General features: G+C 34.5%; 1 protein-coding gene across 2 annotated transcripts in view; it reads right to left on the bottom strand.

Moving 5' to 3' along the window:
* Positions 1-26,089, bottom strand: part of LOC150087734 (uncharacterized) — a 176,587-nt gene that overhangs the window by 35,376 nt on the left and 115,122 nt on the right. Inside the window, exons 10-17 of one of the 2 annotated variants that reach the window (XM_090369185.1) lie at positions 20,293-20,520; positions 16,830-17,177; positions 15,642-15,860; positions 11,626-11,982; positions 9,393-9,548; positions 8,969-9,197; positions 7,082-7,283; positions 4,625-4,778 (exon numbers count right to left, since the gene is read on the bottom strand). In XM_090369185.1, the coding sequence (XP_090225311.1) occupies positions 4,625-4,778; positions 7,082-7,283; positions 8,969-9,197; positions 9,393-9,548; positions 11,626-11,982; positions 15,642-15,860; positions 16,830-17,177; positions 20,293-20,520 (1,893 nt within the window). The remainder of the gene's footprint in view (positions 1-4,624; positions 4,779-7,081; positions 7,284-8,968; positions 9,198-9,392; positions 9,549-11,625; positions 11,983-15,641; positions 15,861-16,829; positions 17,178-20,292; positions 20,521-26,089) is intronic. The other variant, XM_090369186.1, reaches the window with a different exon arrangement.

Genomic DNA, 26,089 nt, shown 5'->3' with positions numbered 1-26,089 from the left:
AGGTGCATGTATACTTGCGTGTACACCAATGCTAGTAGTTTGGTAAATAAAATTGGTGAATTTGAGGTGCTGATCAAAACATCAAAGGCAGATATCGTTGGGATATCAGATACGTGGTGTCACACAGATATAAGGAATGCAGAAATGGAATTTGGGGAGTACAATGTGTACAGGAAGGATAGACAGGATAGGATGGGAGGAGAGGTTATACTATTAGTTAAGAAACACATAAAATCCAAGGAAGTACAGTCAGTCAACATGGCTGGACAGTGCAGTGTCGAGTCAGTTTGGTGTGACATAAGCACTGGAAAAGCAAAATTGAGAGTAGGAGTGTGTTATAGACCTAATGACTCTGATGAGTATAAAAACTAATGTACAGAGAAATAGAGTGGGCCAGTAAATCAGAGTATCTTATAATGGGGGATTTTAATTTCCCAGATATTGACTAGAATTTGTGGGTTGGTCACTCGCACACTAGCAAGGCTTTTGTAGATTTATTGGATGATTGTTTTCTACAGCAGCATGTTTGGGAGGCAACCAGAGGGAGTAATATTCTTGATCTGATTATCAGTAGTGATTCTTCATGGATTAAGAATCTTCAGATGAAGGAATCACTAGGTGGCAATGATCACAGTGCGCTGAAATGGGATTTACTCAAAGAGGTAACTACCATCAGGGGTAAAGGGAAAGGTTTTTGCTTTCGTAAAGGTGACTACGATGGTCTGAGATGGTATTTAAATTCTATACGGTGGGACCAACTGATATGTTACCAACAGAAATTTCAAAATGAGAAACATTCAAAGAATTAATCTTGGAAGCTACTAGGCTTTTAGTAGTAGCTTCCAACTAAGAAATATTGTTCAAGGTTTAGGCTTAAATTGATGTCAGATTAACTAATGAGACATGTGGCAGAGAAGAAAAATGCATGGGATACATATAAATTAACAGGTGACACGAAAGCCTATGACAGATATAAGCTGGTCTGTAACCAAGTCACAAAGGAGATTAGGCAGGCAAAGGCAGATTACAAGAAATCTTTGGCAAAGAATGCAAAGAAAAACAGCAAAGAGTTTTTTATTTATGTAAACTCTAGAAGGAAGGGGATGAATCAGATTGGTACACTTGATATCGATGGGTCAACTGTTGATGATCCTGCTCAGGTAGCTAACAAACTAAATTAGTATTTTGCATCTACATTCACACCATGAGGAATTATTCAGATTCAATGTCAGAGGTCAATTAAACTCTGGCAGTGAGCTAGATGATTTTGTAATAACTGAGAGCAAAGTGGAGGAGAAATTGTTGAAAATAAATAAAAGAAAAGCACTTGTGATGGGATCTATCCAGTTATATTAAAGGAGGCAGCACAGGAAGTAAGCAAACCCATATCCATAATTATGAGCGCTTCCTTGGACTCATAGGAGTTACCCATGGACTGGAGATGTGGAAATGTGACCCCAATTCACAAATGAGGATCAAAGAGAGACACAAGTAATTACACAACTGTTAGTTTAACTTCTGTTCCAGGGAAATTAATGGAGGCACTGGTTAAAGAAGCATTGCAGGATCATCTAGCCAAGACTTCAATTAATCGTTGGGCAAAACATGGGTTTGTTAAGGGATCTTGTCTGATCAATTTGATTGGATACTATGATGTGGTCACAAAGGAACTGGATGCAAAGAATAATTTTGATATCATATATTTGGATCTTAGAAAGGCTTTTGATACTGTTGCACATGGAAGACTGCTGCACAAATTGGAGCAGTGTGGTATTGGAGACAAATTGCTGCTATGGATAAATAGATGGTTGAGTGGGAGAAGACAGAGTGGTAATCAATGGACACTGCTCTTTGTGAACTAATGTTATTAGTGAAGTCCCCCAGGGTTTGGTGTTGGGTCCGTTGTTGTTTTCTGTATTTATTAATGATATTGATGATGGCATATCAGGCTTAATGTCCAAGTTTGCAGATGATACGAAGATCGGCAGGGTTGTTAATGACACTAATGACGGTACACTGCTGCAACAGGATCTAGAAAAGTTGAGCAGATGGGCTGAGAGGTGGCAACTGAAATTTAACATTGCCAAATTTAAAGTACTGCATATGGGAAGCAGTAACCCCATAGTTGTCTGTAATTTGGTTTTTAGGAGCATTAGCAACTAAGGCCATATTGCTCCGGGGATATGCGGTGGTCATTCCCTGGCCTTTCTGCATCTTCCGTATTTCGTGGTCACAAGGTCGAACCCCGGTCTAATCAAGAAGCATGTGCTACACATTGCTGCTCCTGCCCACCTGGCTACAGAGGCACCTAATCCCAGAGTAATGTATCAACTGTGTGGTACTACACTGACAGTGGTAAGTAATGAAAAGGACCTGGGGGTAATTGTGCAGACGGATATGAAGTTTTCTGAGCAGTGCAGTCGGTCTGCAAGAGTGGTGTCTTGTCTCATATCAATGATATACAGAAATTTTTCTACAGGGATAAGGAGGTGATTATCCCCTTGTATAAGGCAATGGTCAGGCCACACCTTGAGGTTCGAAGGCTTCATTTTAGGAAGGATGTAGAGCTGCTGGAGCAAGTGCAGTAAAGGGCAACAAAATTAGTGAATGGAACAAAGGGTTGCTCTTACGAAGAAAGGCTTAAGTTTTGCAAATTACAGTGTCTTGTGACTAGGCATCTGCGAGGTGACCTGATTGAGGTGTATAAGGCCTTGAATGCTTTGAGCAAGCTTAATGCTGATGGGACTCTGCCTCTTGCTCAGAATAATCGCCTGAGAGGGCATTAATTCAAATTAAGGAAAGACAGTTGTAGGATAAATGTGCAGAAGTTTGCCTTTAGCCAGTGGGTGGTTGATTGCTGGAACAAACTTCCATCTGCTGTTTTAGAATTTGATAGCTTAAATAGATTCCAAGCAGAACTAGACAAACATTTGGAGAGAGTAATTTTTTTTGGCTGATGCTATATAAAATTGCTTTCTTGCATCGTTTGTGCCTTTACTAATGCTAATTATCCCCAGGTCTCTTTCATTCTCCACTAACCAACTGGGTGGTACCACACACTGCATGTTATTCTGAGATGACTGCTACACATATGTACCTTGCATTTATCAATGACAGACCTTAGTTGCCACTTCTTAACCCATCTGCCCAGTTTCTCTAGGTCTTCATGCAATGATTTTCCTTGATTCCTGTCATTAACCAATTTGCCAACCTTTGTGTCATCGGAAAAATTAGAATATGCCTTCAATATCATTAATAAATATTGGAAACAATAAAGTACCCAGCACTGAACCAGGAGGGATTCCACTAATACAATTAGTCCCCAAAGAGCAGCAGCCATTAATAACCACTGCCTTGGTCCACTCAACCATCCCTTTATCCATAGCAGTAACCTGTCCTAATATATAGTGTGTTTTTAAAAATGATGGTCAATAATTTAAAGGTGAAAAGTACAAACTAAAATAAGCAAAAAAGTCCCAGTGAACATCAGGCCGCAAATGAACCATTTTCAAAATAATGCACATTTTCTGTTAAGATCCACCACTGACTATGGGAGCACTAGTTTAGCAAAAAGCTGTGAATCCTTTGCTAAGGGTGGTTTTATTAAACATAAGATAATACATTTTTAATTTTTGGTTTCAACACCACAAGAATTTACAGATATTACATGTTACAGGATGTTCTTTCTAACATCCTTTCCTCAGCATCAGGTGTTATGCTTCTGGGCCTACCTTCTCGTACTCCGTGTGCGACGTGAAGTGCCCATGTTCTCTAAGGCCTCAATGTACACTGATGAATGTGCGCCTGTTGGGCTGCCTTCGGTGGGCAAATGCTTCTTGGTACAAACATGCAGCCTTGAGTGCACTGCCGTTGGCTTTACCACATATGAAGTGCATGTCCGCATACTCTTTGTTGCTGTAACCTCTTTCCATGTTGACTATCCTTTGACAAGTACTAGTATGCCTGCTACATCTCAGAGTATTGAGAGAGGGGAAAGGGAGAGAATGAGCATAACCTAACATAAACACCTTGACAGTGGTGAATCCCAACTAGAAATGTGCAATATCTCGAAAACGATTCACTTAAGGAACCATGTTTACTAGGCTTTTTTTGCATACTGTAATCTGTACAGTTTACCTTTAAATTATTGACCATCACTTTTGAAACAAACACCCTGTGTGTGTGTGTGTGTGTGTGTGTGTGTGTGTGTGTGTGTGTGTGTGTGTGTGTGTGTGTGTGTGTGTGTGTATATATATATATATATATATATTTTTTTTTTTTTTATATCCATCAGTGTTTATTTAAAATAAAAATACTGCTGGGCTAATCTGTTTTGTGACATGTCCACAGTACTCCAACATTAGAAACTTAAAATATGGCTGTATAAGAACATCTCTAATTAATTTATTTTTTCCTTGTCAAATATTAATTTTTGAACATTTCTATATTTTTTATATCATACTTCTGTTTTTTCAGTTCCATTTACACTCTATTTAAAATAATCTGTAGGAAAAGGTGATATTCTTTGTTATTTATGCATAATTGAAAATAGAGTAAAATTATGTATATTAAATTATTAAATTAAATTTTGTATAATGTATATTCTAGAGAGACTAACACTCACCTTTTTCTGCTGCAGCATCTGAACAAGAAACCATAGATACATCACAGAGTAATCCAGTCCAACCGGGCTTACAAGTACACCTATATGTGTTGTTAATTTGTTTACATGTAGCTCCATTCATGCATGGACTAGTACTGCACCAATCAACAAAGGTCTGCAAGAGAGAGAAATTCACAAATGTTCACAAGTTTTGTTATAAAAGAGGCACAATAAAAAAGTCACCTAATTAACTAAGAAAATAATGTCACAGAATCTTGAATTTTTGTTATTTTATTAAAGCAGCACTATAAAGACAAATATGAAATGGAACATGTGCACTGAGGCCAAGGAAGATTTAATGAAAAAATTTTAAAAATTAAAATAAAAAAAAATAATAATTATCCTATATCTTGTGTCTTTCATGGACACAAGGTAGAAGATAAATACAGTATTCCTAAAGAATTAGATTTAAATACAACAAAAGTTTTACCTTAAATAAGTTTATCTATTCAATAAGGATTCCAGAATGGATATAGAAATGTTATCAAATTTTAAACATTTGTTTTAGTATACTGAACAATCCACCTTTGGAAAATATACTCCCAATATCTGGACAACAATTACTTTATTTTTATTGAGACTTAAAGAGGGTGGGCTGAAAAGTAATGCCTTCCACTGCTAACATTTAAAGGAAGACATTACTTTTCAGCCCACCATCTTGAAATATCGTCAAATATTAAATATCACAAATATTAGATTACTATACCACTACAAAGTTTAGAAAGGTACTAAAATGAAATAAAAGACATTCATATATATAGAATATAAGTAATAGGTGCAGGAGTGGTAATAAGAGAAATATATGATGGAATATAGACCTGGGTTACTACTATGTAGAGTAGAAGGCACCCAACGACTATAAATAAATAAATGCTAGTAGGTTATGCTTTTAATGTGTAGAGAAAACAGGTAGTGTAATCAACCAATGGGTTAGATAACATAGAAAGCAGTCATAAAATAACACAATTCGAACCTGCAACAAAAAGTCAAAAATATTATATTATAAGTACTTAGTGCTGTACTTCAAATGATTTCAACATCGTTAACGAGGGCCAGCCGTCAAAACCAATCAAAATGCAGCAAAAAGTAAAGTAAAAGTAAAAAAATATATATTTTTGAGATACCCTGTATATATAATAATATATATGGTAGTAGTTGAATGTACCTCGAAGGTGAGGTATAAGTAGGTTGATATAGTGTAGACCCATTGTAGCCTGTGATACGCCATAACCCATCCAAATGTTTTTTTTTGTTTTGTTTAATCTCATACAGATGGCATTAATCGGTTCTGATATAATTCATTATTTATATCTAACATTATATACACTATTGAATTTTCGTATCAGTAAGTATATATATATATACACACACAGGGTGTCTCAAAAATACACGGCATAACTTCAGGAATGAGTTCCTCATATGCAGACAATAAAAATATTTTATATCAACATAGTTCCAGAAATGCTTGGCTCCCGAGTTATTAACTGGAATGTCTTATCTCCCACAGGTGATTTCCTTCATCACAAGGTACTGACAGAATCTAGTGGTTTTCCATTCTGACCGTGTACTCAAATCAGGAGCAAGTGGGTATGCACTTTATGTATGGTTTGGCAGATGGCAATGCTTTGGAGGCTCGTCGTTTGTACCGCGAAAGGTTCCCTGAATGAAGATGTCTAGACAGGAAAACGTTTGAAGGTATCCATCGCCGCCTTTGTGAACATGGGACCTTTACACCTCATGTTGTAAACATGAGGTGTAAAGGTCCGACAGAGGACAACCAAGATCTACGATTCCTGAAGTAGATGAGCAGATTTTGGATGTTGTGCATGCCACTCCTGGAATCAGAACATGCAGATTAGCAATGCAACTGGCCGTTCAATGTTCAACTATTTGGAGAGTGTTGCGAGAACACCAACTGTATCCTTACCATCTGCAACGGGTACAGGCCTTGTCACCAACAGATTACCCTGCACAAGTAATGTTCTGCCAGTGATTCTTGCAGCAGTGTGGTACAACTCCTCACTTTTCTGTCTTAGTGATATTCACAGATGAAACACAGTTCACACGAGACGGAATCCAAATCTTTCACAATCAGCATGTATGGGCTGAGGAAAACCCACATGCAATTGTGGCAGGTTGCGAGACAATACGAAACATGCCAGGAATTTGGCAGAAGGTGAACATTTTGAACAATTACTATAAGGTAATGTGAACAGTTAAGTGTCATAGACAAGCAAGACCTTCAAAACTTGGAAACCAAGCATTTCCGGAACTATGTTGATATAAAATATTTTTATTGTCTACATATGAGGAACTCGTTCCTGAAGTTATGCCGTGAATATATTTATATATATATATATATATTATTTTTTTTCTCATTTATTGTTGGTTGCGATTTCAACTTATTAATTCTTATACCTCACACCGTGGTCCAGTATATCCAAATGGGCAATGGCAGGTAAAATAGCCAACATGATTGATACATGTTGCTCCATTGAGACAGGGCTGAGAATCACATTCATTGATGTGAAACTGGCAATTGGAACCTGTATATCCTGGTGCACACTGGCATGTATAATTGTTAATTCCATCAATGCAGCTTCCTCCGTTCATGCAAGAGCTAGAAAAAAATTAACAGACATTTAATACAAAAAACCAAGAAGTCAAGCTAAACAAACTTCATTAAAATGCCATTAAATAGAGGATGGGCCATATATCAACCTAGCAAGAAATAATTTTCAAAATTTAATTCCTGAATTGCTAATTTATTAATATCAATGTTATGTATGCATGATGTTGCTTATGACATTTAGCCCATTCAAGGTGCCAATGAGGATTACATCTGTAGATCCACATATTGTATGTGGTAGTTCTGGGGAGTAAAAGGTAAAGTGCAGCCATTATCAATCCACTGCAGGATGGAAGCCTCCTCAACAATTCATGCTGAGGGAAATGTACCATAATCTGCCATGCTGGTCCAGTGCAGGTTGGCAGATCGACCGTATTCAGCAGTCAGGGGCTTGAACCCCGGTCTACTCAAAGAACGTGTGCTACTGCACTCCTGCTCCTGACCATTCAGCTACGGAAGCCTGTATTTTGAAAATTTATTTCAACAATGTGTCCATTAATGTATGAATTGTCTTGAAATATTTCTAATTGGGGCTGCCATCCCCTGTCAATGTTTCCAACTAATTGTAAACACAGTTTAACTAACTAATCAATAATAATATTAACTATTACTAATATTAATATATGTAAATAAATATATAAATAATAATAATAAATAACAATATATATAATTATTATTATCAACTAATTTTAAATGTAACTTACATTTAGTTAGAAACAATGATTAGAAACAGAGATTGCAGCATTAAAATTAAGAGAACAAGCACCTGTTGACTGCAGTTGTTCAATTTCGGCTGACAAAGCTGAGCATAAGAAACTTTGTGAAAAGTTCCTTATGCTCTGTTGGTTTCTAAATAAAAGTAATGTAATGGAGAAAAGTTTTCCAACAGATTGTTAAAAAATTTTCTTAGTTCATCTTGGGATCTCAACAGCACGTTTTATCTGTGGCTACAATATTCTTAGATATTCCTGTCAAAGGAATACTTCAGAATTTATTCAAACACATTTAAATTATTCTCAGAAATTTCAAGTTGGACTTGATTCTGAGCTGATAATATTTGAATATGCTAAGTTTCTCAGCAAAATGACTTAGGACATTCAGTTCAGATATTTCACATTCTCAAACTTGTTTTTTATTTTGGCCAAAACATCTCTTCAAAATCTCAACTAATTAGCCTGAAATTTTACATGAAAAACAGAATGATCACCCATGATAAACATTTTACATTCTTTCATGAAATGTCTGTTAGGGAATTACTTTCTTCCCATCCTTTGCTATCAATAACTGATCTATACTCCAAATTCATTATATTTGTCTTGCCAAACACATGTATATTCTCACTCACTTCAACAAATGATCAGAATGAGATTTTGATGAGTACTTAATGCTAATTCACTTTAATAATCTAAATTTAGGTTAACATTTTTAGTGTTCCTTGTATATGTGTAGTAGGCACATTATAGCCAAAGTAGCTTATGCACCATCAAACCTCCATATCAACATATGTGTAGCTGTGTGCAAGTGCTTGTTGCTATCTACAAATATATTTCTGTAATCCCATTAAACACAAGAAACTGATCATAACTACATCAATGCCCTTAATTATATGCTACTTATACTTTAAAATTTAAAACTGCCCCTTCTTAGAGAAGAAAATTCAAATCGAAGTAACAAACCTTGATGTGCAGTCTTCGTCATTTGTCTGGCAATTTGTACCACTGAAACCTAGTGGGCATGTGCAAGTATAACTGTTAACATAATCATTACAGGTAGCACCATTCTGGCAAGGATTGCTGGCACATTCGTTAATGTCATGTTCACAGTGTTTTCCACCAAAACCATCAACACATAAACAGGTATATTCTCCAACTCCATCCAAGCAGGTACCTCCATTCTGGCATGGAACTAAATGAACAAAGGGTATAATAAATTTATAATTAATTCAAAAAACATTGGTTTACTAGTTACAAGTTACATTTTCTTTGTTAAATAATAATAACAATAATGTAACGATATAACATAATGCATCTTTAAATGTAAAAAACATGTAACAATTATAGCATAATTAGTATTCAAATTTAAAACAAGACAAAATCTTACATGAAGCACAGTCATCTGTGTTAATTAGGCAGTCTCTACCTTCATAGCCTTTAGAACATATACAATTGTAAGAACCATTAGTGTTGATGCAAGTGGCTCCATTACGACAAGGAGAAGATATAGTACATTCATCAATGTCTTCATCGCAAAGGCGACCTGAACAAAAGAAAACAACTGGATTAACACAGATGTATTTTATCAATTCACATGATATGAATAAGTAAATTTCCATCTATAGTAATTATTTTATGCTAATCAGAAATTAAAATAAATTCAGTAGCATTGAAGGTTTAAGTCAATGAAATGCAAAAAACAAAAAAAAATCATCTTCATAGGGTTCCTTTTAAAAATATTTACTCAAATAACATTTTACAAAATGCTTATTATAGACAATGGACTTCACGATAAACACTCCCTCACACACACTCTATAAAATATCTGGCAATACATATGGATACAAGTGAGTTCTCTAAATTTTTACATTTTTACTTACAGAATACATTTTTATTCTGCCTTTGTTATTAGTCAGTATTAATATCAGTATCAGGTATTTTCTAAAATAATAATAACATACTGTCATCCTAGAGTGACTGACACCAATAATAAATTATTTCTTAATTAGCAACATAGCTTATCTGTGTTCATTCCTACTGACAATTAGTCTAATGCCTACATAATTCTATGGAATATTTACAACAGATTGACTTCTGTGGAGTCACTGAAACATTGCTTATAGCAATGATGGTGAACCTTCATTGCCCTATATATCAAAAATAAGCTGAAACAAAAATATAACAATTTTTATGTACCAAAAAAAAGTTAAATTTAGTAGGTAGCCTCCTATTTCTATTATATAAATAAAAAAAATACTTTAAAGTCTTTAATAAGAACGTTTTTGCTTTTTAAATTCTGTGCACAATGGAATACTAGACAAACTATTGGAAGGGACAGACAGGTGATGTGGGTAGTTGTTTTCTTTATTTATTCTATTATTTTTGGCCGATGATTTATAAGCTTGCTTTCTTGGTATCGGTGCCACTACTAATACAATTATAATTACAGTTTTTCACCACTAGATGTGGCTGCCAGAACTCAAAACAAATTTGTCTTCAAATAAAAAAATAACTTTTTATAATTATACTGCTGCCACCCATAAACTATTTATGGGTGGCAGCCCCCATATTTTCCTATGCATTGCACATGTGCCATTGGTTCACTATCCATGGATTATAGCATTCTGAAATGTGTGGTTCCACACTGTTCTGTAAAAAAGGTAACATTTTCAGCCAAAATCCAGGCCTGTTTTTTGATGACATGCTAGAGATTATCTTGACTATGCTTAAATATCAAACTGATGTAATTATCTCACTTTGACAGATCAGTAAATGAGCCCTGCAAATCAAAAACATTATGAGCATGATTTTTCCAACACTTCCAACCTTTTCTCTTTTTTTTGTCACAATAATAATAAACATTTCCAGTGCATGCTACACTACTTGCCTTGTGGCAACATGCTGAATCAACATTCACAGTGCAGTCACATAGTTAGTGGTGGCCTGTATGCCCTGACACTTTTATGACAGAATCTCTCATTAAAGTGGGCATGGCATAGGACACACTATGTAACTTAAAGCAATGCTTTAAGTTACAAAGTGTGTCCAGTATTCCATTATGACTTCTACATAGCAATGAAATTCATCAGCATATGGAAAAAGTAGAATCATGATGCACTGGGACATACTGGACACACTATGAATGCTCTCATACCTCTATTCCTTTGCATCATGATACACATATATATAAAATAATAGTGCCTGCTCCTTCTGCTTTGCACAAGCAATAGTCAATTCCATACTTCCACCCTTGGCAGGACATAATTTATCTTCAAACACTAGAAATCCCACAGTGAGCATGTGTATCTAATATGCTTATCACTGATATAACTGGGATGAATCCAGATTTGCTTTGCTATACAACAATTATGCTAATGATATTAGAGGGAGCTCCAGACTAACAAAAGGATCTGTAATTCTTGGTCATATTTAATGAAAGCGTTTCCTTGGTGATTTGATTATTAAAACAACACAAACATCCCCACCCCCAAATGTAATAAAATTGGTGCAACTCTCGGATGAACTTATGCAGTATTACATAATGTACATAAAGGATTTCACAGAAAGCATTGAGTATTATATCTCTATTTAACAGAATATATTGCTTTGTATTGACTTACCTGTATAACCAAGTTCACAAGCACAAGCAAAATCTTGATAATTTGCTGAAGCTGTACATTTGGCTCTGTTTTTACACTTATTTGGTGTGCATGGATCCAGTTCTTGCTCACATTTAGTTCCAGTGAAAGGAACTTCACATACACACTGGAATGCATTAACAAGATCAATACAAACTCCACCATTCAGACAAGGATTAAAGGCACAGTCATCTATGTTAATCTCACAATTTTTCCCTGAGTAGCCAGGAAGGCACAGGCAACTGTAGCTAGCTAATGCATCTCTACAACTGCCACCATGCTGACAGGGATTTGATTGACATTCATCAATATCCAGTTCACAGCGATGACCACCATAACCTAATCAAAAAGGGAAGAGAAAAAAAAACATTTGTTGAGAAAAACTGCATGAGCAAAACATTTTTACATACATAAATTAGATGACATAAATAACAAAAACTACATACACTAGTGTTCAAAGTGCATCACTTGGGAATTTCACATTTCTAACCTTTTTTTTGCGATGGTATGTTCCATTAATGACTAGCATCACAAATAGAAATATAAACAAAAGACATTTATTAATAGTTAAGGCAAAGCTAAGTAATAATTGACAGGTGCTCTCAAAATATATTCCAAAATGAGCATTTGCAACTTTTATACAACAGTTTTGGTAAACATGACAATTATAGCTGAAATGTTATCAGAAGCCCTCAATTTGCTTCAGTTTATCATTTTAAATGGAAAACAAAATGAAAAGTTCACCAGGTGCAAACTAATATTTAGTTGATCTAGGTGATGACAGCAGCACACCATCGAGGTATCGACAAGATCAATTTCTGAAGATAATCAACTGATAGTTCGTGGTTCCAAACATGAATTATGAAGTTCAAAGGGTCTCTGGTTTCTTTCTGGCAACTGCAGATTCCACACGATGCCAACAGTTTTCTATAGGATTCAGGTCCGGATGGGCTGTTTCCTGGCCAGCTAACTGTTGTGATGGACTGTTCTTCCAACCATTTTTTCACCTGTAACAAATGTAAACACATTACTGTCAAACCTCTAATGCAGAAATGAAGCTAAAGTAACTACAGATGTGCCTACTTACACTTTTCGTCCGATGACAAGGAGTAAAGTCTTCCTGAAAGATGCAATTACTTGACAGGTTGAAATGGTCTCTACTGGCACGCTCTGCAACTCTTGCAGAGCGTGCTTATATAGCTGATGCAATATTACATCATCACCTATGTATGTCGATCTTATCTGATGCAATCGGTAAGAAATATTGCCATATACTTATGTTATTCGGATGACAATTACAATTTTAAGGGGTGATGCACTTTCTTTGAACACCAGTGTATATTGCATGCATTGGCATTGTGCAAAAGGACAAAAAATCAGGAGTAGGAGACAGAGATGTAGGAATAGAACCTAACCTAACTTCACCTCACCACAAAACAACATAATTTATATATTAATTTATATTTTTGAGAATCTATTTGTATTTATTGCATGCCAGCCTCTTAATTGTGAAGTTTAATGACAAGGAAAATAAACCATGAAGTAACAGTATATCTGTTGCTTCATGTTAGTTCATGGTAAAATAATTTTTTTGAGTGAGTTTATTTTAATAAAAATAAACACACTCAGACTCGTAAATAAAAATATAAACTGTTGCATCATATTGTTACGCTGTATTCATTGGTCTTTTGCAATGGTGCTTTGTTTACCATGGTTTTAATTTTTTTTTAATTAAGAGTTATCTGAATTAATTAAATTATAGTAATTAACAGTTTCATAAGTGAGTTCGCCAGACAAAAATGGGCTCATGGGAGTCATTTTGCTGCAAGCAGCTAGCTCTGTGAAGTTGAGTTTTTCATGGAATTTTGAAAAATTTTAAAAATGAAAATATTGTACAAAAATGCTTTTAAATATTAATTTATTCTTATTTTAACTTGACTGACCAACATGCAAAACTGTCAAAAAATTATAACATATAACATTATATTAATCTCACATATATTAAGTCCAGTTTGATTAAATTTTATCAACTTTTGGATATGAATTCCAGAGAATTTCATGTTAAGCCTAAATCAAACAACAACTTAGTATACGTGATCTCCTCCTGTGATATCCAAAACTATTTTTAGCTAACAAAGCCATTTCTATTATCACAGATAAAAGATGGCAGCACTTACTGGAAAATTAATATCCTAAACAGACACATTATTTGAAATGTACATCACGGAACTACAGACACTCCCCGACTTACGTAAGGGTTGCATTCCGCGGAACTCTACATGTCAGATTTTCCTTAAATGCTTTGTTTGTTATTTGGTTTTTAGGAGCATTAGCAACTAAGGCCATATTGCTCCGGGGATATGCAGTGGTCATGGGCTCGAACCCAGGTCTAATCAAGAAGTGTGTGCTACGCACTGCTGCTCCTGCCCACCTGGCTACGGAGTCACCCCCCTAAATGCTCATGCAGCACTTGCAACTATGCACGCTGAATTTGACTGAAGAAAAAAAGAAAGGTTCGACGAACATGTAAATAGAATTATTTATTCAACTTTTTTATCTCATGCGCAGGAAAAATTACAAAAGTGTACAAAAAATTTTTTGTACAAAAAAATTTCAAAATTATAAAAAAAAGAGAGGAGACAGGCATAACATCAGCAAATTTTACCCTTTGAGAATTGTTGCCAGAATTAACTCTCCAGCTGATAAGCACACAGCTGTGGAAGTTGAGGGCTGTGGAGATTTAGAAGGCATTTTTTCCAACACATCACAAAATTTCTCTGCAGCTGCAGAATCGGCACTGGCAACTTCGCCATATACTTTAATGTTTTGGAAACCAGCGCACGATGCTTAAACCTATTAAACCACCTGCTGCTTGCCACAAACTTGGCTTGGGGTTTGCCATACTTATCCTTAATATTTTCATAAATACTTCTTGCTTTTGCTTGAATGGCTCTAGCCTCAGGGGCACATATTATTAATAGCTTTTCCATCTTCGATATAGCACTTGAACACTGTTTTGTAATCACTGTTGATCTTAAATGAATTGATCGTTTAACATGTTCTTAAGTGCACTGCCCTTTAAAACAGTATTCACTGTTGAAGCAGTGAGACCTAATTCCAGGCAGCAGATTACAAACTTTGTCCTGCTTCGTACTTCTTAATCATCTTCATTTGTAAATAAATTTTGTTTCGTTTCCTAGCACTGCCAGCACTTGCATTTTCATTGGTCTCTTTCCCTTTGCCATTGTAATAAGTAAATAGAAATGAAGAGAATATTCTGAAATTTTATTTATGTTTTTCATATGATTGAAGATTTCAGTAAAGGGGTACACTGTAATACCATAGCATAAAAACCCACAGAATTCCAGTTATTGGTATTATCAAAAATGCAATAAGATCGAGTTTACCACTCATTTATAATAGACTGTGCTAACAAAAAAGCCGAACGATGAAACTGTAGTGCCATTTCCATTATAAAAATGACCTTTTAATTAAAGAGATAAATAGCTTAGTTATATATCAAAAATTTCAACTTCCAAGGTCTTGGAACGAATTACCAAAAAAACAATGAGTTTTTGGGTTCACATTACGATATTTTCATGATACCTCCAATTATTCCTATAGGATGTAAAATACGTTTCCACGATTTTTTTAAGTTTGCACTGACTGGCAAAAACTTACGTAAAGTCGAATTTCTGTAAGTCAAGTATTACGTATGGCGGGGAGTGCCTGTACCTTTAAAAATGTATATACATGTGTGTGTGTGTGCAAACAGGTGTGCATGTGTATACTCTTGAAATGAGTATACACATGCACACCTGCTTGCATGTGTATACTCTTGAAATGATTAATAAAATTTTTATTCTGCAGTTTGATATTTGAATTTTAGCTTGCCATTTCAATACTTCCCCTTATTACTCTTTGTGAGAGGCTAATAATCAACAAAATATAATGAAAATTTTCAATTATAGGAAGGAACAATGCAAAGAAAATCTAACCTTTTTGGCAATGGCAAATAAATCTGTTTACTTCATCCTCACATGTTCCACCATTCATACAAGGATTGCTAGCACATTCATTGATGTCAGATAAACAGCGTGCATCATAATAACCTCTTGGACAATCACATTTGAAACTATTAACTAGATCTGTACAAATTCCACCATTGGAACAAGGATTACTTGCACATTCATCAACATTAGTTTCACAGTGTGTACCTAAATAGGAGGGAAAAAACTAAATAAATAAATTTGATCATATAATTTCTGCTGCTGAAATCACATGGCATTCAGAATTAGCATTAATGAGAGCACCATATGCATATATAGTAAACCCTCGGTTTAATTACATGTTGACTAATGAGGAAAGGGACATCCATTATTGCCAAATATCCATTAAATCAAAAGGTTTTTTCTCAAGAGAATTTGTACCTTCACATAACTGAAAATTTAAACAGTTAATTTCCATATGTATGTACTAGAAACACTAAAAAATGTTAAACAATAAAAAACAAGCTTTCATTTACCTTGACTTTACTGGTTGATAGCAGAAGGTAACCTACAGTGACCATATAGCAATGCCTGGAAAAACTTTATTCATTTTTAAAAATAAAAAGTTGAGATACTGGTGACTCTTTAGACATGTTAAAAACTCATTAAGTAGTAAGTTTTAATTAAATTGTAAAAAGCAAGCCATTTTACAAAGTCGGAATTGTAAAACGCCTTGCTTTTTACAACAGTTTTTTTTTTTTTTTTTTCACACCATATTCCTCACAGATGTAGAGAAACAATGGAAAAGACTCACCAGTCTAACTTCTCTAACAGCTTTAATTTTTAAACACTACTCAGATGCACATGCTTTCTCTTTTCAACAGTTTTTCACAGGATCATGATGATACACTGTAAGTGAGGTTATAATAAAGAAACGGGGCACAGACAATTACCTAACAATATGATAGCAAGTTCCTGATTTTCCCTATCTCAAAAGCACACTCAAGATATACTCTGGTGCCAGTTAATTTTTTTTAATCCATTAAATCAAGGGTTTACCATATCTTGAAATGCAACAATTCCGAAAATAAGATTTTTGATAGACTACACTACATAGGCAGACTTTTATAAAGTTAAAATACAGAAAACATTATTACTAAATACATGTTTGAACAATATCCAATTTTTAATAATTACCTGTAAATCCAGACAAACATTGACAAGTATACGAATTAATTCCATCAACACAAGTAGCTCCATTGCGACAGGGATTACTAAAACATTCATTAACATTATATTCACAGTTGGGTCCTGAAGTTCCTGGGAGGCATCGACATTGGTAGCCATTGATGAGGTCCTCACACAATCCACCATGCTGACATGGACTACTAAGGCATTCATTAATCTGAGTTTGACAGAGAAGACCAGTATATCCAGGATGACAATTGCAAGTAAAAGTATTAGTCCCATCAATACATTCTCCATGATGACAAGGAGATGACTGGCAGTCATTAATGTTCGTTTCACAGTTATTGCTTGTAAAACCTATAAGGGTTCATAAAAAGGGTGTGATGCTTCATTCAAGTATTTAAATTTTCACAATTTATTTACAAAATATGTAAATAACTTATAAAAGTAGATGAAATGCAATTACAAGATAATGCAATATATTACTGTGTGATTATGTTATCTACAAGGTGAATGGGATGTGTTGCTGAGTGACATATTCTGATAGTTTTTCAAATAGCATAACATGTTTTTCAAATAGCATAACTAGGATTTTAGTAATGACCAAACATCAGAAATACACCTTTGTTCTCCATATTTTTTATTAAATTAGTATTTAATAATTAAATATATTAGATTTATGTAATTTAATTATAAATTAAATTATATAAAGATATTAATTTATAATTAAATTACATAAAGATAGACATAAATAACAATGAATATAATTCAATTTAAGGATAGTAAATTTAGATAATAATAGTCATTTTTTTTTAAATAAATTATAAATTCAATCAGAGGTCACACTTTCCATATCCTAGTTTCATAATGCATTACCAATATTTGTGTTGGAAGTGGTTACTATTTGTGTAAATAACTGGATACAAGGAATAGCTGAAGTAATTTACTTAGATTTCAATAAAGTGTTTGATACAGTCCCATATAAACAATTAGATAAATTGGAGAAATGTGGCACTGAGGGAAAAAGTTCATCCTTTTACCATTTGAAAATTCATTAATGATATTGATGTACGTATTTCAAGCTTATGCCCACCTCATCAGCAAATATCTGTTTGCTGATGAGGTGGGCATAGTACTTGTTGCTGAAAACAGGTGTAGCTGTGCTTCTTGCAGCACATTAGATCATTTGCAGGCAGGACGCTCACTGCTTCACACAGGTAGTGACTATTTGAACATGTGAAGAAGAAAACATAAAATCACAAAGGTTCCTGACACAGAGAAAATGCCAGCTATCAGCAAAATTTATTTTTCTTTAAAGTTATTATTAGAGAGATTATCTGTATGCCTGTGTGGGCTGCTCATTTTATTTTATAGCTATTGTTTTAGGAAAGTGAATATGGTTAGAAGAGTGGGAAACTGCTGTATATAATTACACACAAATTGCATTTTAAGTTTTTTCAAAAATTCAACTACTAGACAAGGTGTGTGATGAAAAACGTCAATAATCAACTCTGTGTGGTCTTTGAACCATAGAGTATAGCACTGTAATGAGTTTTAACTTGCTGCAACATATTTAGTGTGACTTGTCTAGACATAATAACACATCATTCACCTATTTATCTGCAACCAATCTGAATTAGTATACACTGAATAAAAGTGATTTTACTGAGCAGCAAATCTGTATTTTGTTGTCTGCAAAGTTTAAAGAGGGCTGCTTGTCCAGTGAAGATGATCCTCACTCTGGAACCATTCAACTTCAAAAAGGAATAACTCAATTGCTTGTTTGTGATCTAATCAGGAATGTTTAACTATCCATGAAATTTTTAGTGAAATTAGTATTTCTTATGGGACATGCCGATCAACTGTAACACAAAGTTTGGGAGTGTAATCCATTTCAGCAAAGTTTGCGGCTCACATCCTCACTTATGATCACAGGGAGCAAGTTCTTGCATATCTTCATCAATGTTCTGCTGACCTATAACTATGTTTCTTCCACAATTACTGGCAGCAGATCATTGTTGTTTGGCTATGACCAGGAAACAACAGAGGCCCAGTTCTCTCAATGAAAAACTCAAATTCTCCAAGGCCCAAAAATGCAAAAGAATCTTAATCAATGTGAAGATTATACATATATTTTTTTGGCTCAGAGGGCATTGTTCATTATGAATTTGTCCTGCATGGTCAAATGGTGAATCAGGAATACTAGAAAATAGTTCTACAGCAATTGCATTGTGCTATTCAGAGAAAATGGCTGAAAAGTGGGCTTCAGGGAATTGATACTTGCATTGTGACAATACTCATGCACACTGGGTGCTTTCCATTTAAGAATATCTTGCAAAGTACTCTATCGCTGGCCCACTATCCTCACAGGATTTAGCTCCAAAACCTAAAGTCCCCTTGAAAGGTACCAGATTTGCAATGACTGAGGAAAGTATTCAGCATGCAACAAAGAAACTATTGGCAGTGCCAAAATAAGCCTATCAGGAATTCATCCAGAAGTTGAAGCACTGGAACTGGTGTATATAATGTCAAGGAGAACGAATCTCTAATTCAAAGGAGATCCTTTAAATAGCTAATAAGTTCATCATGTCCTAAATATCAGTTTAGTCTCCAAACTTTTTTTATCACACCTTCTACCTATGAATATGAATTTGTTTTTGAAGTAATCATAATTGACAGCCCTGAAAAAAAAAAAAAAAAAACTCAAATATTCATGCAGCAGAATTACATTTCTGAAGTAGAAAAAAAAAACTTAAATAAATATTCGAAACTGCTATGATATATGCATTTTAAGGCATGTGATCCATTACCCATTTCCAGAATCTCAAACTGAATACTGGTAGGCTAAAGAGGTCATTCCTTTAATCAGTCTTTCATTATAAATTTGTACTTGTGTCCACACTTATATCAACTGTATGATTAAAATAATTGTATTCAAAGGACACGATGTTAGACTATTTCTTGCCTTTTATTTCGAAATTGCCAAGTGCCACATAAAATGCACTATGTATCCACTTTATATCAGGAGACTAATATACAAAATATGTAAGCATGTTAGTAGTACAAATTGTTGCAGCATGTGCTTTTATTGTGCAATTTAATTTAAAATATATGTTTGCTTAAAAAATATTATTCATAGTCGCATCCATTATAATTTTAAAATAAAGAGTAACATTACAAGGTGATGTCCAATTTTAAAATTTCTTGTCATTTTGAAGAATATTAAATGTATTTGGGGAGGGGGTTTGCAACAAGGCTTTAGCTCTCTCTCTCTCTCTCTCTCTCTCCAAAGAAACTCAATTGAAACAAAAAAGGAAAATAGGGTGGGGGGGGGGAAACAGTAACACTTTCTCTAGGTCAAAACAGCACACCTATAAAATAAAATAATAAAAAAATAAATAAAATAATAACTTTTGCTTTTTCTGCATACTTTTATGTTTTTAAAATAGTCTCCAATAAAAAGAATACATACCAGCAGGACAATCACAGGTATAACTGGCAATAGCATCAGTACAAGATCCCCCATTCTGGCAAGGATGACTAAGACAATCATCTTCATTTATTTCACATTTTCTTCCCGAAAACCCAATTGGACAAAGGCACTTGAATCCATTGATCATGTCACTGCAGATACCCCCATTCAAACAAGGATTAGGAGTACATTCATCGATATCAATTTCACAGTGAATCCCGCTATAACCTAAATAATGACAGTGGATTAAGGATTATCAACTTTATCTTCAATATTTTTAAAATTACAAGTTATAAAATTTTCATGATTCTACAGTAAAATAAGGAATTATATGTGGAAATTTTCACAAACTCTATGGAGATCCATAAAAAAAAAACCATTTTGTGTCACTTTTCAAATCAAATAGTCAATAAATTCAAATATTTGGGATCAATCTTACAAAGCGATGATCATCCCAAGCAGAGATCAGTAAGAGAATTGCATACGGCAGACAGAAAGGATATTGGCATGTAAATACTGTTCTACAGAGCAAAAATATTCTAAATAAAAATAAAATAAAATAAAATAAAATAACTTATATTTCAAACGATTGTACAAAATCTTTTATTGTATGGGATGGAAACCTGGACTTTGAAGTGAAAAAGAATATTATTGACACTATCGAAGAAAGGCATTTAACATAGTATGGACATGTAAAATGGATGCAATAAACCAGATATCCAAAGGCTATCCTGGAATGGATACCCTCAGGAAGAGAAAGACCTAAGAGGACATGGATGGATGGAGTATGGGAGCATGACAGCCCGAGGTTTAACTGACCAAGACTAAACCGCACTTTGTAGTTGAAAAAATTTGAAAAAATTCCTACCAAAAATAACTTGTAAGCTGAGGAAACCCATTGTAAATGAAATACTGCTCTTGAAGAAGAAGTATCACTGAGTTATGCTGCATCTTACATACAGTATTAAATATCAATGAGTTACTAACATCTGGAATTTCATTAGGGCTGAAAGGAAATTCATATTTGAACATCTGATGCTGTTATAAAAAGGGAAACAATAAAATGAAATACGCTTCATCCTACTATAATGCACAACATAGATTCCAAATATATGGCACATAATAGAAATGCATGCTACTGTATGCACACTTTCATACAACAGTTAAGAACACATTCTGGGAAAGTAATAAATTGTCAATACTCACCCAATTTTCAAACTTATTTTTATTAATACATATTAAGCTATGACTAGTGAAGAACATTAAAACTCAAATGTTATTAAACAAAAATTTATTTAAATAAAACATAACATGGGGAATATTGTTTCATTTTAGATGGCTAAATTTTGGTGGCCTATTTTCTAATTTCTAAGGTGACATGACAGTACGGGGGTGGTGACTTATCACTTGTTCAGAGAAGTCCATATTCGAAATACCATTAGATTCTGGAAGAATCTCCTAAAGAACTTTTCAACTAGGGCTGCAAGTAATTGATCTCAGATGAGGAGGGGTAACGTTTTCTCTATAAATATGCAGAATTTTTTAGTTCATGCAACATGAAAATTAGCATTTGGATACACAAACGCACTGCCTGATAAAAGGGATGAGTGGTTGGCGATTTTTTTCAGGCCTTACTGCAATATTAATGATAAAAGGCTGACATCAATCCTGTGATAAAAATAACTTATGCATCAATGGATCCCCAAAACAACCAAACTAATTCAAAAGGTTTTAACAATATACAAAGATTAAAAAGTATAAGTTCTGTGAATTATGTTTAAACAAATGAATGATCATAAACACAATAGCTAGTTTTATCCCTTAAGAATTCTCCACTGTAGTTGCAGAACTACTCTATAAAATAGAGTTGGCATTCTTCTACAACTGTCATCAATGAGTTCAAAAATATTAAGCACACAATCAATTAATCAGATAAATACAGCCACCTAAATAAGCATCAATCATTCAACTTTAAACTTTCTTAATAAACTTTAGTGATGACAATGCAGGGCCACATTAATGATGACAATGCAAGGACATGTTAACATCCAGGCACAAGTTCTCAGTGGCTGCAAACTGTAGCATCACCAGGATCTTTTCATGCAGCAGGGGCAGCAAACGCCATGCTCAGCTTTATCAGAGTAGTTGCTACAAAGCATGAGTTAATAACCTGTGATATAGAAATTCCATGTTAGGTTAATAAATAAAGCTAAATTCCTCTCTGAACTAAAAATTTTGGCCTACTTTGATCATCATTACAAGGAAAACATTCATTAGAAAAAAAAAAAAAATTACAGGGTCAGTAATTTGAATAATGTGAAAAAGAATTATACAAAAAAATAAGTTATCACCAGTTTTGTTTACTGGGACTAAACAATTAACCTGATGTAATCAGTAATAAATGTAAATAAAAACATTAAATATGTTCTCATATATTAAAAGCCCTGAATGCTCTTGCCTTTCTTTTTTCTTTTTTAAATTTCTTTTTCATTTTTTCCATATGTAAATTAAGATGATTATCATTAAAAATCAGTATAATATCATTTAAAAAAAATCAAAAGTTGTTTCTATACAGGTATCTAGGTGGCGCTGCGATTACGTCGTCTGCTTAGTAATGTTTCTGTTTCCTTTTACGTGGTTGGATTTAAAATTTCTATTTAACGAAACTGAGATAAAAAGTAATTTGCATAATGGTATATTGATTGAAATCGGTGTGTATGTTGCTAAGGTAAGCTGGCTCACGAAATAACAGTCAAAAGCTTGGTCAAACGATGCCAAAATGTCGCGTTTTAAACCTACTGTATCGTAAGCATTTAAATTTGGAATGCAAGTGGGATCTGTTGCTGGACGGCGTTCGATAAAGTGGTTTCTATCTGAGTGAGTTAAATTGACGATATCTTAATATATTTGATCACCGTAGTGATACAGCATGAGAACAGCGCGAACTGTGACCGTAAAAACGAGTTACAGGCCGATGCTTCGTTCGACACGGATAGCATTTTCCCATCGGTTGCATCGTTTCCCACAATCGCGAACACACTACTCTGAGGTCAAGTTAGTCATGCCTTCAACTTGCGTAAGCTTTCAGAGGAAAATGACCGAATTTTATGAACCTAAAAAGAGGCGTACACGAAACAGCGAAAAACGATAAAAGATCAATATTGTAGCTTGTTTGTGAAGCAACTAAGTTTCCGCTATCAGTCGATTAATCGACGCCATTTACAACGAACTCGAAATCGGGAGCGTCGCCTCAAGGGTGGAAGTGGGGGAAAAATCAGAATGGTTTTCCTATGTTTTTTGCCCATTTACCATAATAGCAGGATGCCAAAAAAAAAAAAAAAAAAAAAGCTCAATTTTCCGATATTATTATTACTACAATTTGTTCGGTGTTGCACTCAAAATAAACAGCCCTTGCAGTATGGAAAATGCGCCTAATGTTATTTGTAATGCGCTTCGATGATCATTCTTAATTCATCGATTGAACTTACAAATAAACAGTACCATCGCTTATAAGGACTTTGTACAAAGTAGCTAGTAGTGAAAGTTTTTTCACTTGCCATCCTTCTACTACTGAAATCTTAGGTGAAAGCCCGCAATTTAACTGTGTAATTTACGGGATTTGATTTAAAAAGAGATCCCAGAGAAAATACCTTTTGTTTAGATCTATAAATGTATAAAGGATCTTAACAAGGCCCCAGAGATTGCTGAGGGTTAATCCCCCCAGCCTTCCCCAGATTAATAGTGAAAAATAAAAGAAAAATGTCTTTTTGTTTTTTACTGATTCATGTTTTTTTTTTTTATATTTATATTAAAAATGCTATAAATGATTATGTTACACAACGTAGTCTATTCTTAGGTCAACAGCTAAAAGCAACGTGCCACTCTAAAACTGGATCTCACAGCTTTTAATAAACCCACGTATGCGCATAGCAGCAAAGCTTTGGAATTTTTCTCTCTCTACCGGAGCAAGACTGGATCTAGTTTGTGGTCTCGCGTGCTTTTGATTGTGTTTATTCGCAATGCATATTTAGTAATTTATTTGAAAAAAGCTTCGCTCAGCAGCGAAACTATAAATTCTTTCCCTCCCCCCTCTAACAGCCAAATCTCTCCGTGACAGACCTGGGGTTAGGGAGTTTCGCCACTGTGACATCGCTAGCATACGATGATCAACTTGAAATTAAACTGATTTTCGAGGCGAGGAGATAAAACGATGACAACATATGCAATTTGGATCTTACTGAATCCTCTACCTGATTTAAATTTTAAATGAAAGATTTTTTTGTTACTATTATTTGAAATTTCCAGTAATTATTTCAACTGGTAGTGACAAAGTGGATGGCAGGGCTCTCTTTACTTTACTAATCATATACTATAAAATTTTTCTATTATCATTTCTTTTTCATTTATGCCGATTATACGTGGTTATTTTATATTTTTTTTTAATTTTAAATTTTTATTGATGAAAGTGCCCTTGTTGTGTACAAGTATGAGTACTTCTGATGTAAATAATGCGCATACGTTTGTCAGGGGCTCTGACTATGTGTTTTGTAATAAATATTTTGTACATCAAATCGGATAAAGTACACTCACCCCACAGCTAAAAAAAAAAAAAAAAAAAAAAAAAAACAGAAATAATAGATCAGAAATGTTACGTAAACTTTGATTCTTTGCAACGTTCTGCCAACATTATAATACTAATACTCTTTATATCGTCTGCTATTTTAATGTTAATATTTCTGATGTAAGAATTAACATGAAAATGGCATACGATGCTGTCTGTCATTTTCATACTAATACTCCTTGCATCGTCTGTCATTTAATGTTAATCTTCTTGCATCGTTTGCCATTTTAATGCTAATTCTCCTTGAATCGTCTGCTATTTTAATATCAACACTCGTAACGTATTTATTTTTTATAGAAATTCTCAATTTGTGGCTTCACTTCAGAACTTCATTCCCTTTGTAGCAAAGAGCTGTTTTCCTGTTATTTAATGTTATCAGAATTATGCGCTAGCAAAAAGTACTAAATCAATGTCTAGTAGAGAATTTATGCCCTGCCATCTTAGGAAGGCATTAAAAATAGTGGCACATCTCAAAAGACGACAAAACACATGTGAAATTCTTATTTATTTTCTACAGAGGTTTATGTAGGGTTGAATCACAAAGGAACCGTCAGGTGCTGCCCAGTACAAAAACTTCCAAAGAATCCCCTTTGAATTTCGGTAAGCCGATAATTAAAAAATGTCATCTAAACGAAACGTACTCCATCAAGAGAGAGGGATGGAGCTGAATCGCTGCCCAACTTGTTTTTTATGGTGCAACAAGTTGACGCATGCTAATAAAACAAATTACAGGCAGAGCACCCTAACGGCATACAAACCAATGACCAGTAAGAACAAACCGAAGTCAAGCCCTGGGTCAACGGCGATAAAGAGATAGATGGCATTACGACAATGCGATTGCATCCCACATCTCCGGGTTCAGTAAACTTGTTCGCCATGGTTTATTATATCGTCCGAGACGGCGAGCTCATAGTGGATAAATTATTTCGTAGTCTCGTACCGTTATCAGCGTCCATTTCGCCGTACCTCTACCATCCCTAAACCTGTTCTACGGGTAGGCGAGTGGATACAGCACTGACAACACTCCATAAAGGAGAAAAATAACGCAACACATTATGCCCAATGAGTTCCGTTTCGCGATAAATAAAGTGAAAGCTGTCAAAAATGGACGAATTCTGTTGGTGGACTGGCTTGTAAAGCATTTGGGAACGACCTATATAGGCCATGCAAGGAATG

The sequence above is a fragment of the Mastigoproctus giganteus genome, chromosome 3 (genome assembly GCF_048544385.1).
Source record: "Mastigoproctus giganteus isolate SK-2022 chromosome 3, ASM4854438v1, whole genome shotgun sequence".
NCBI classification, from domain to species: Eukaryota; Metazoa; Arthropoda; class Arachnida; order Uropygi; family Thelyphonidae; genus Mastigoproctus; species Mastigoproctus giganteus.
Note: the sequence above shows the minus strand (reverse complement) of the source record. Positions and strands in the feature narration are given on the sequence as shown.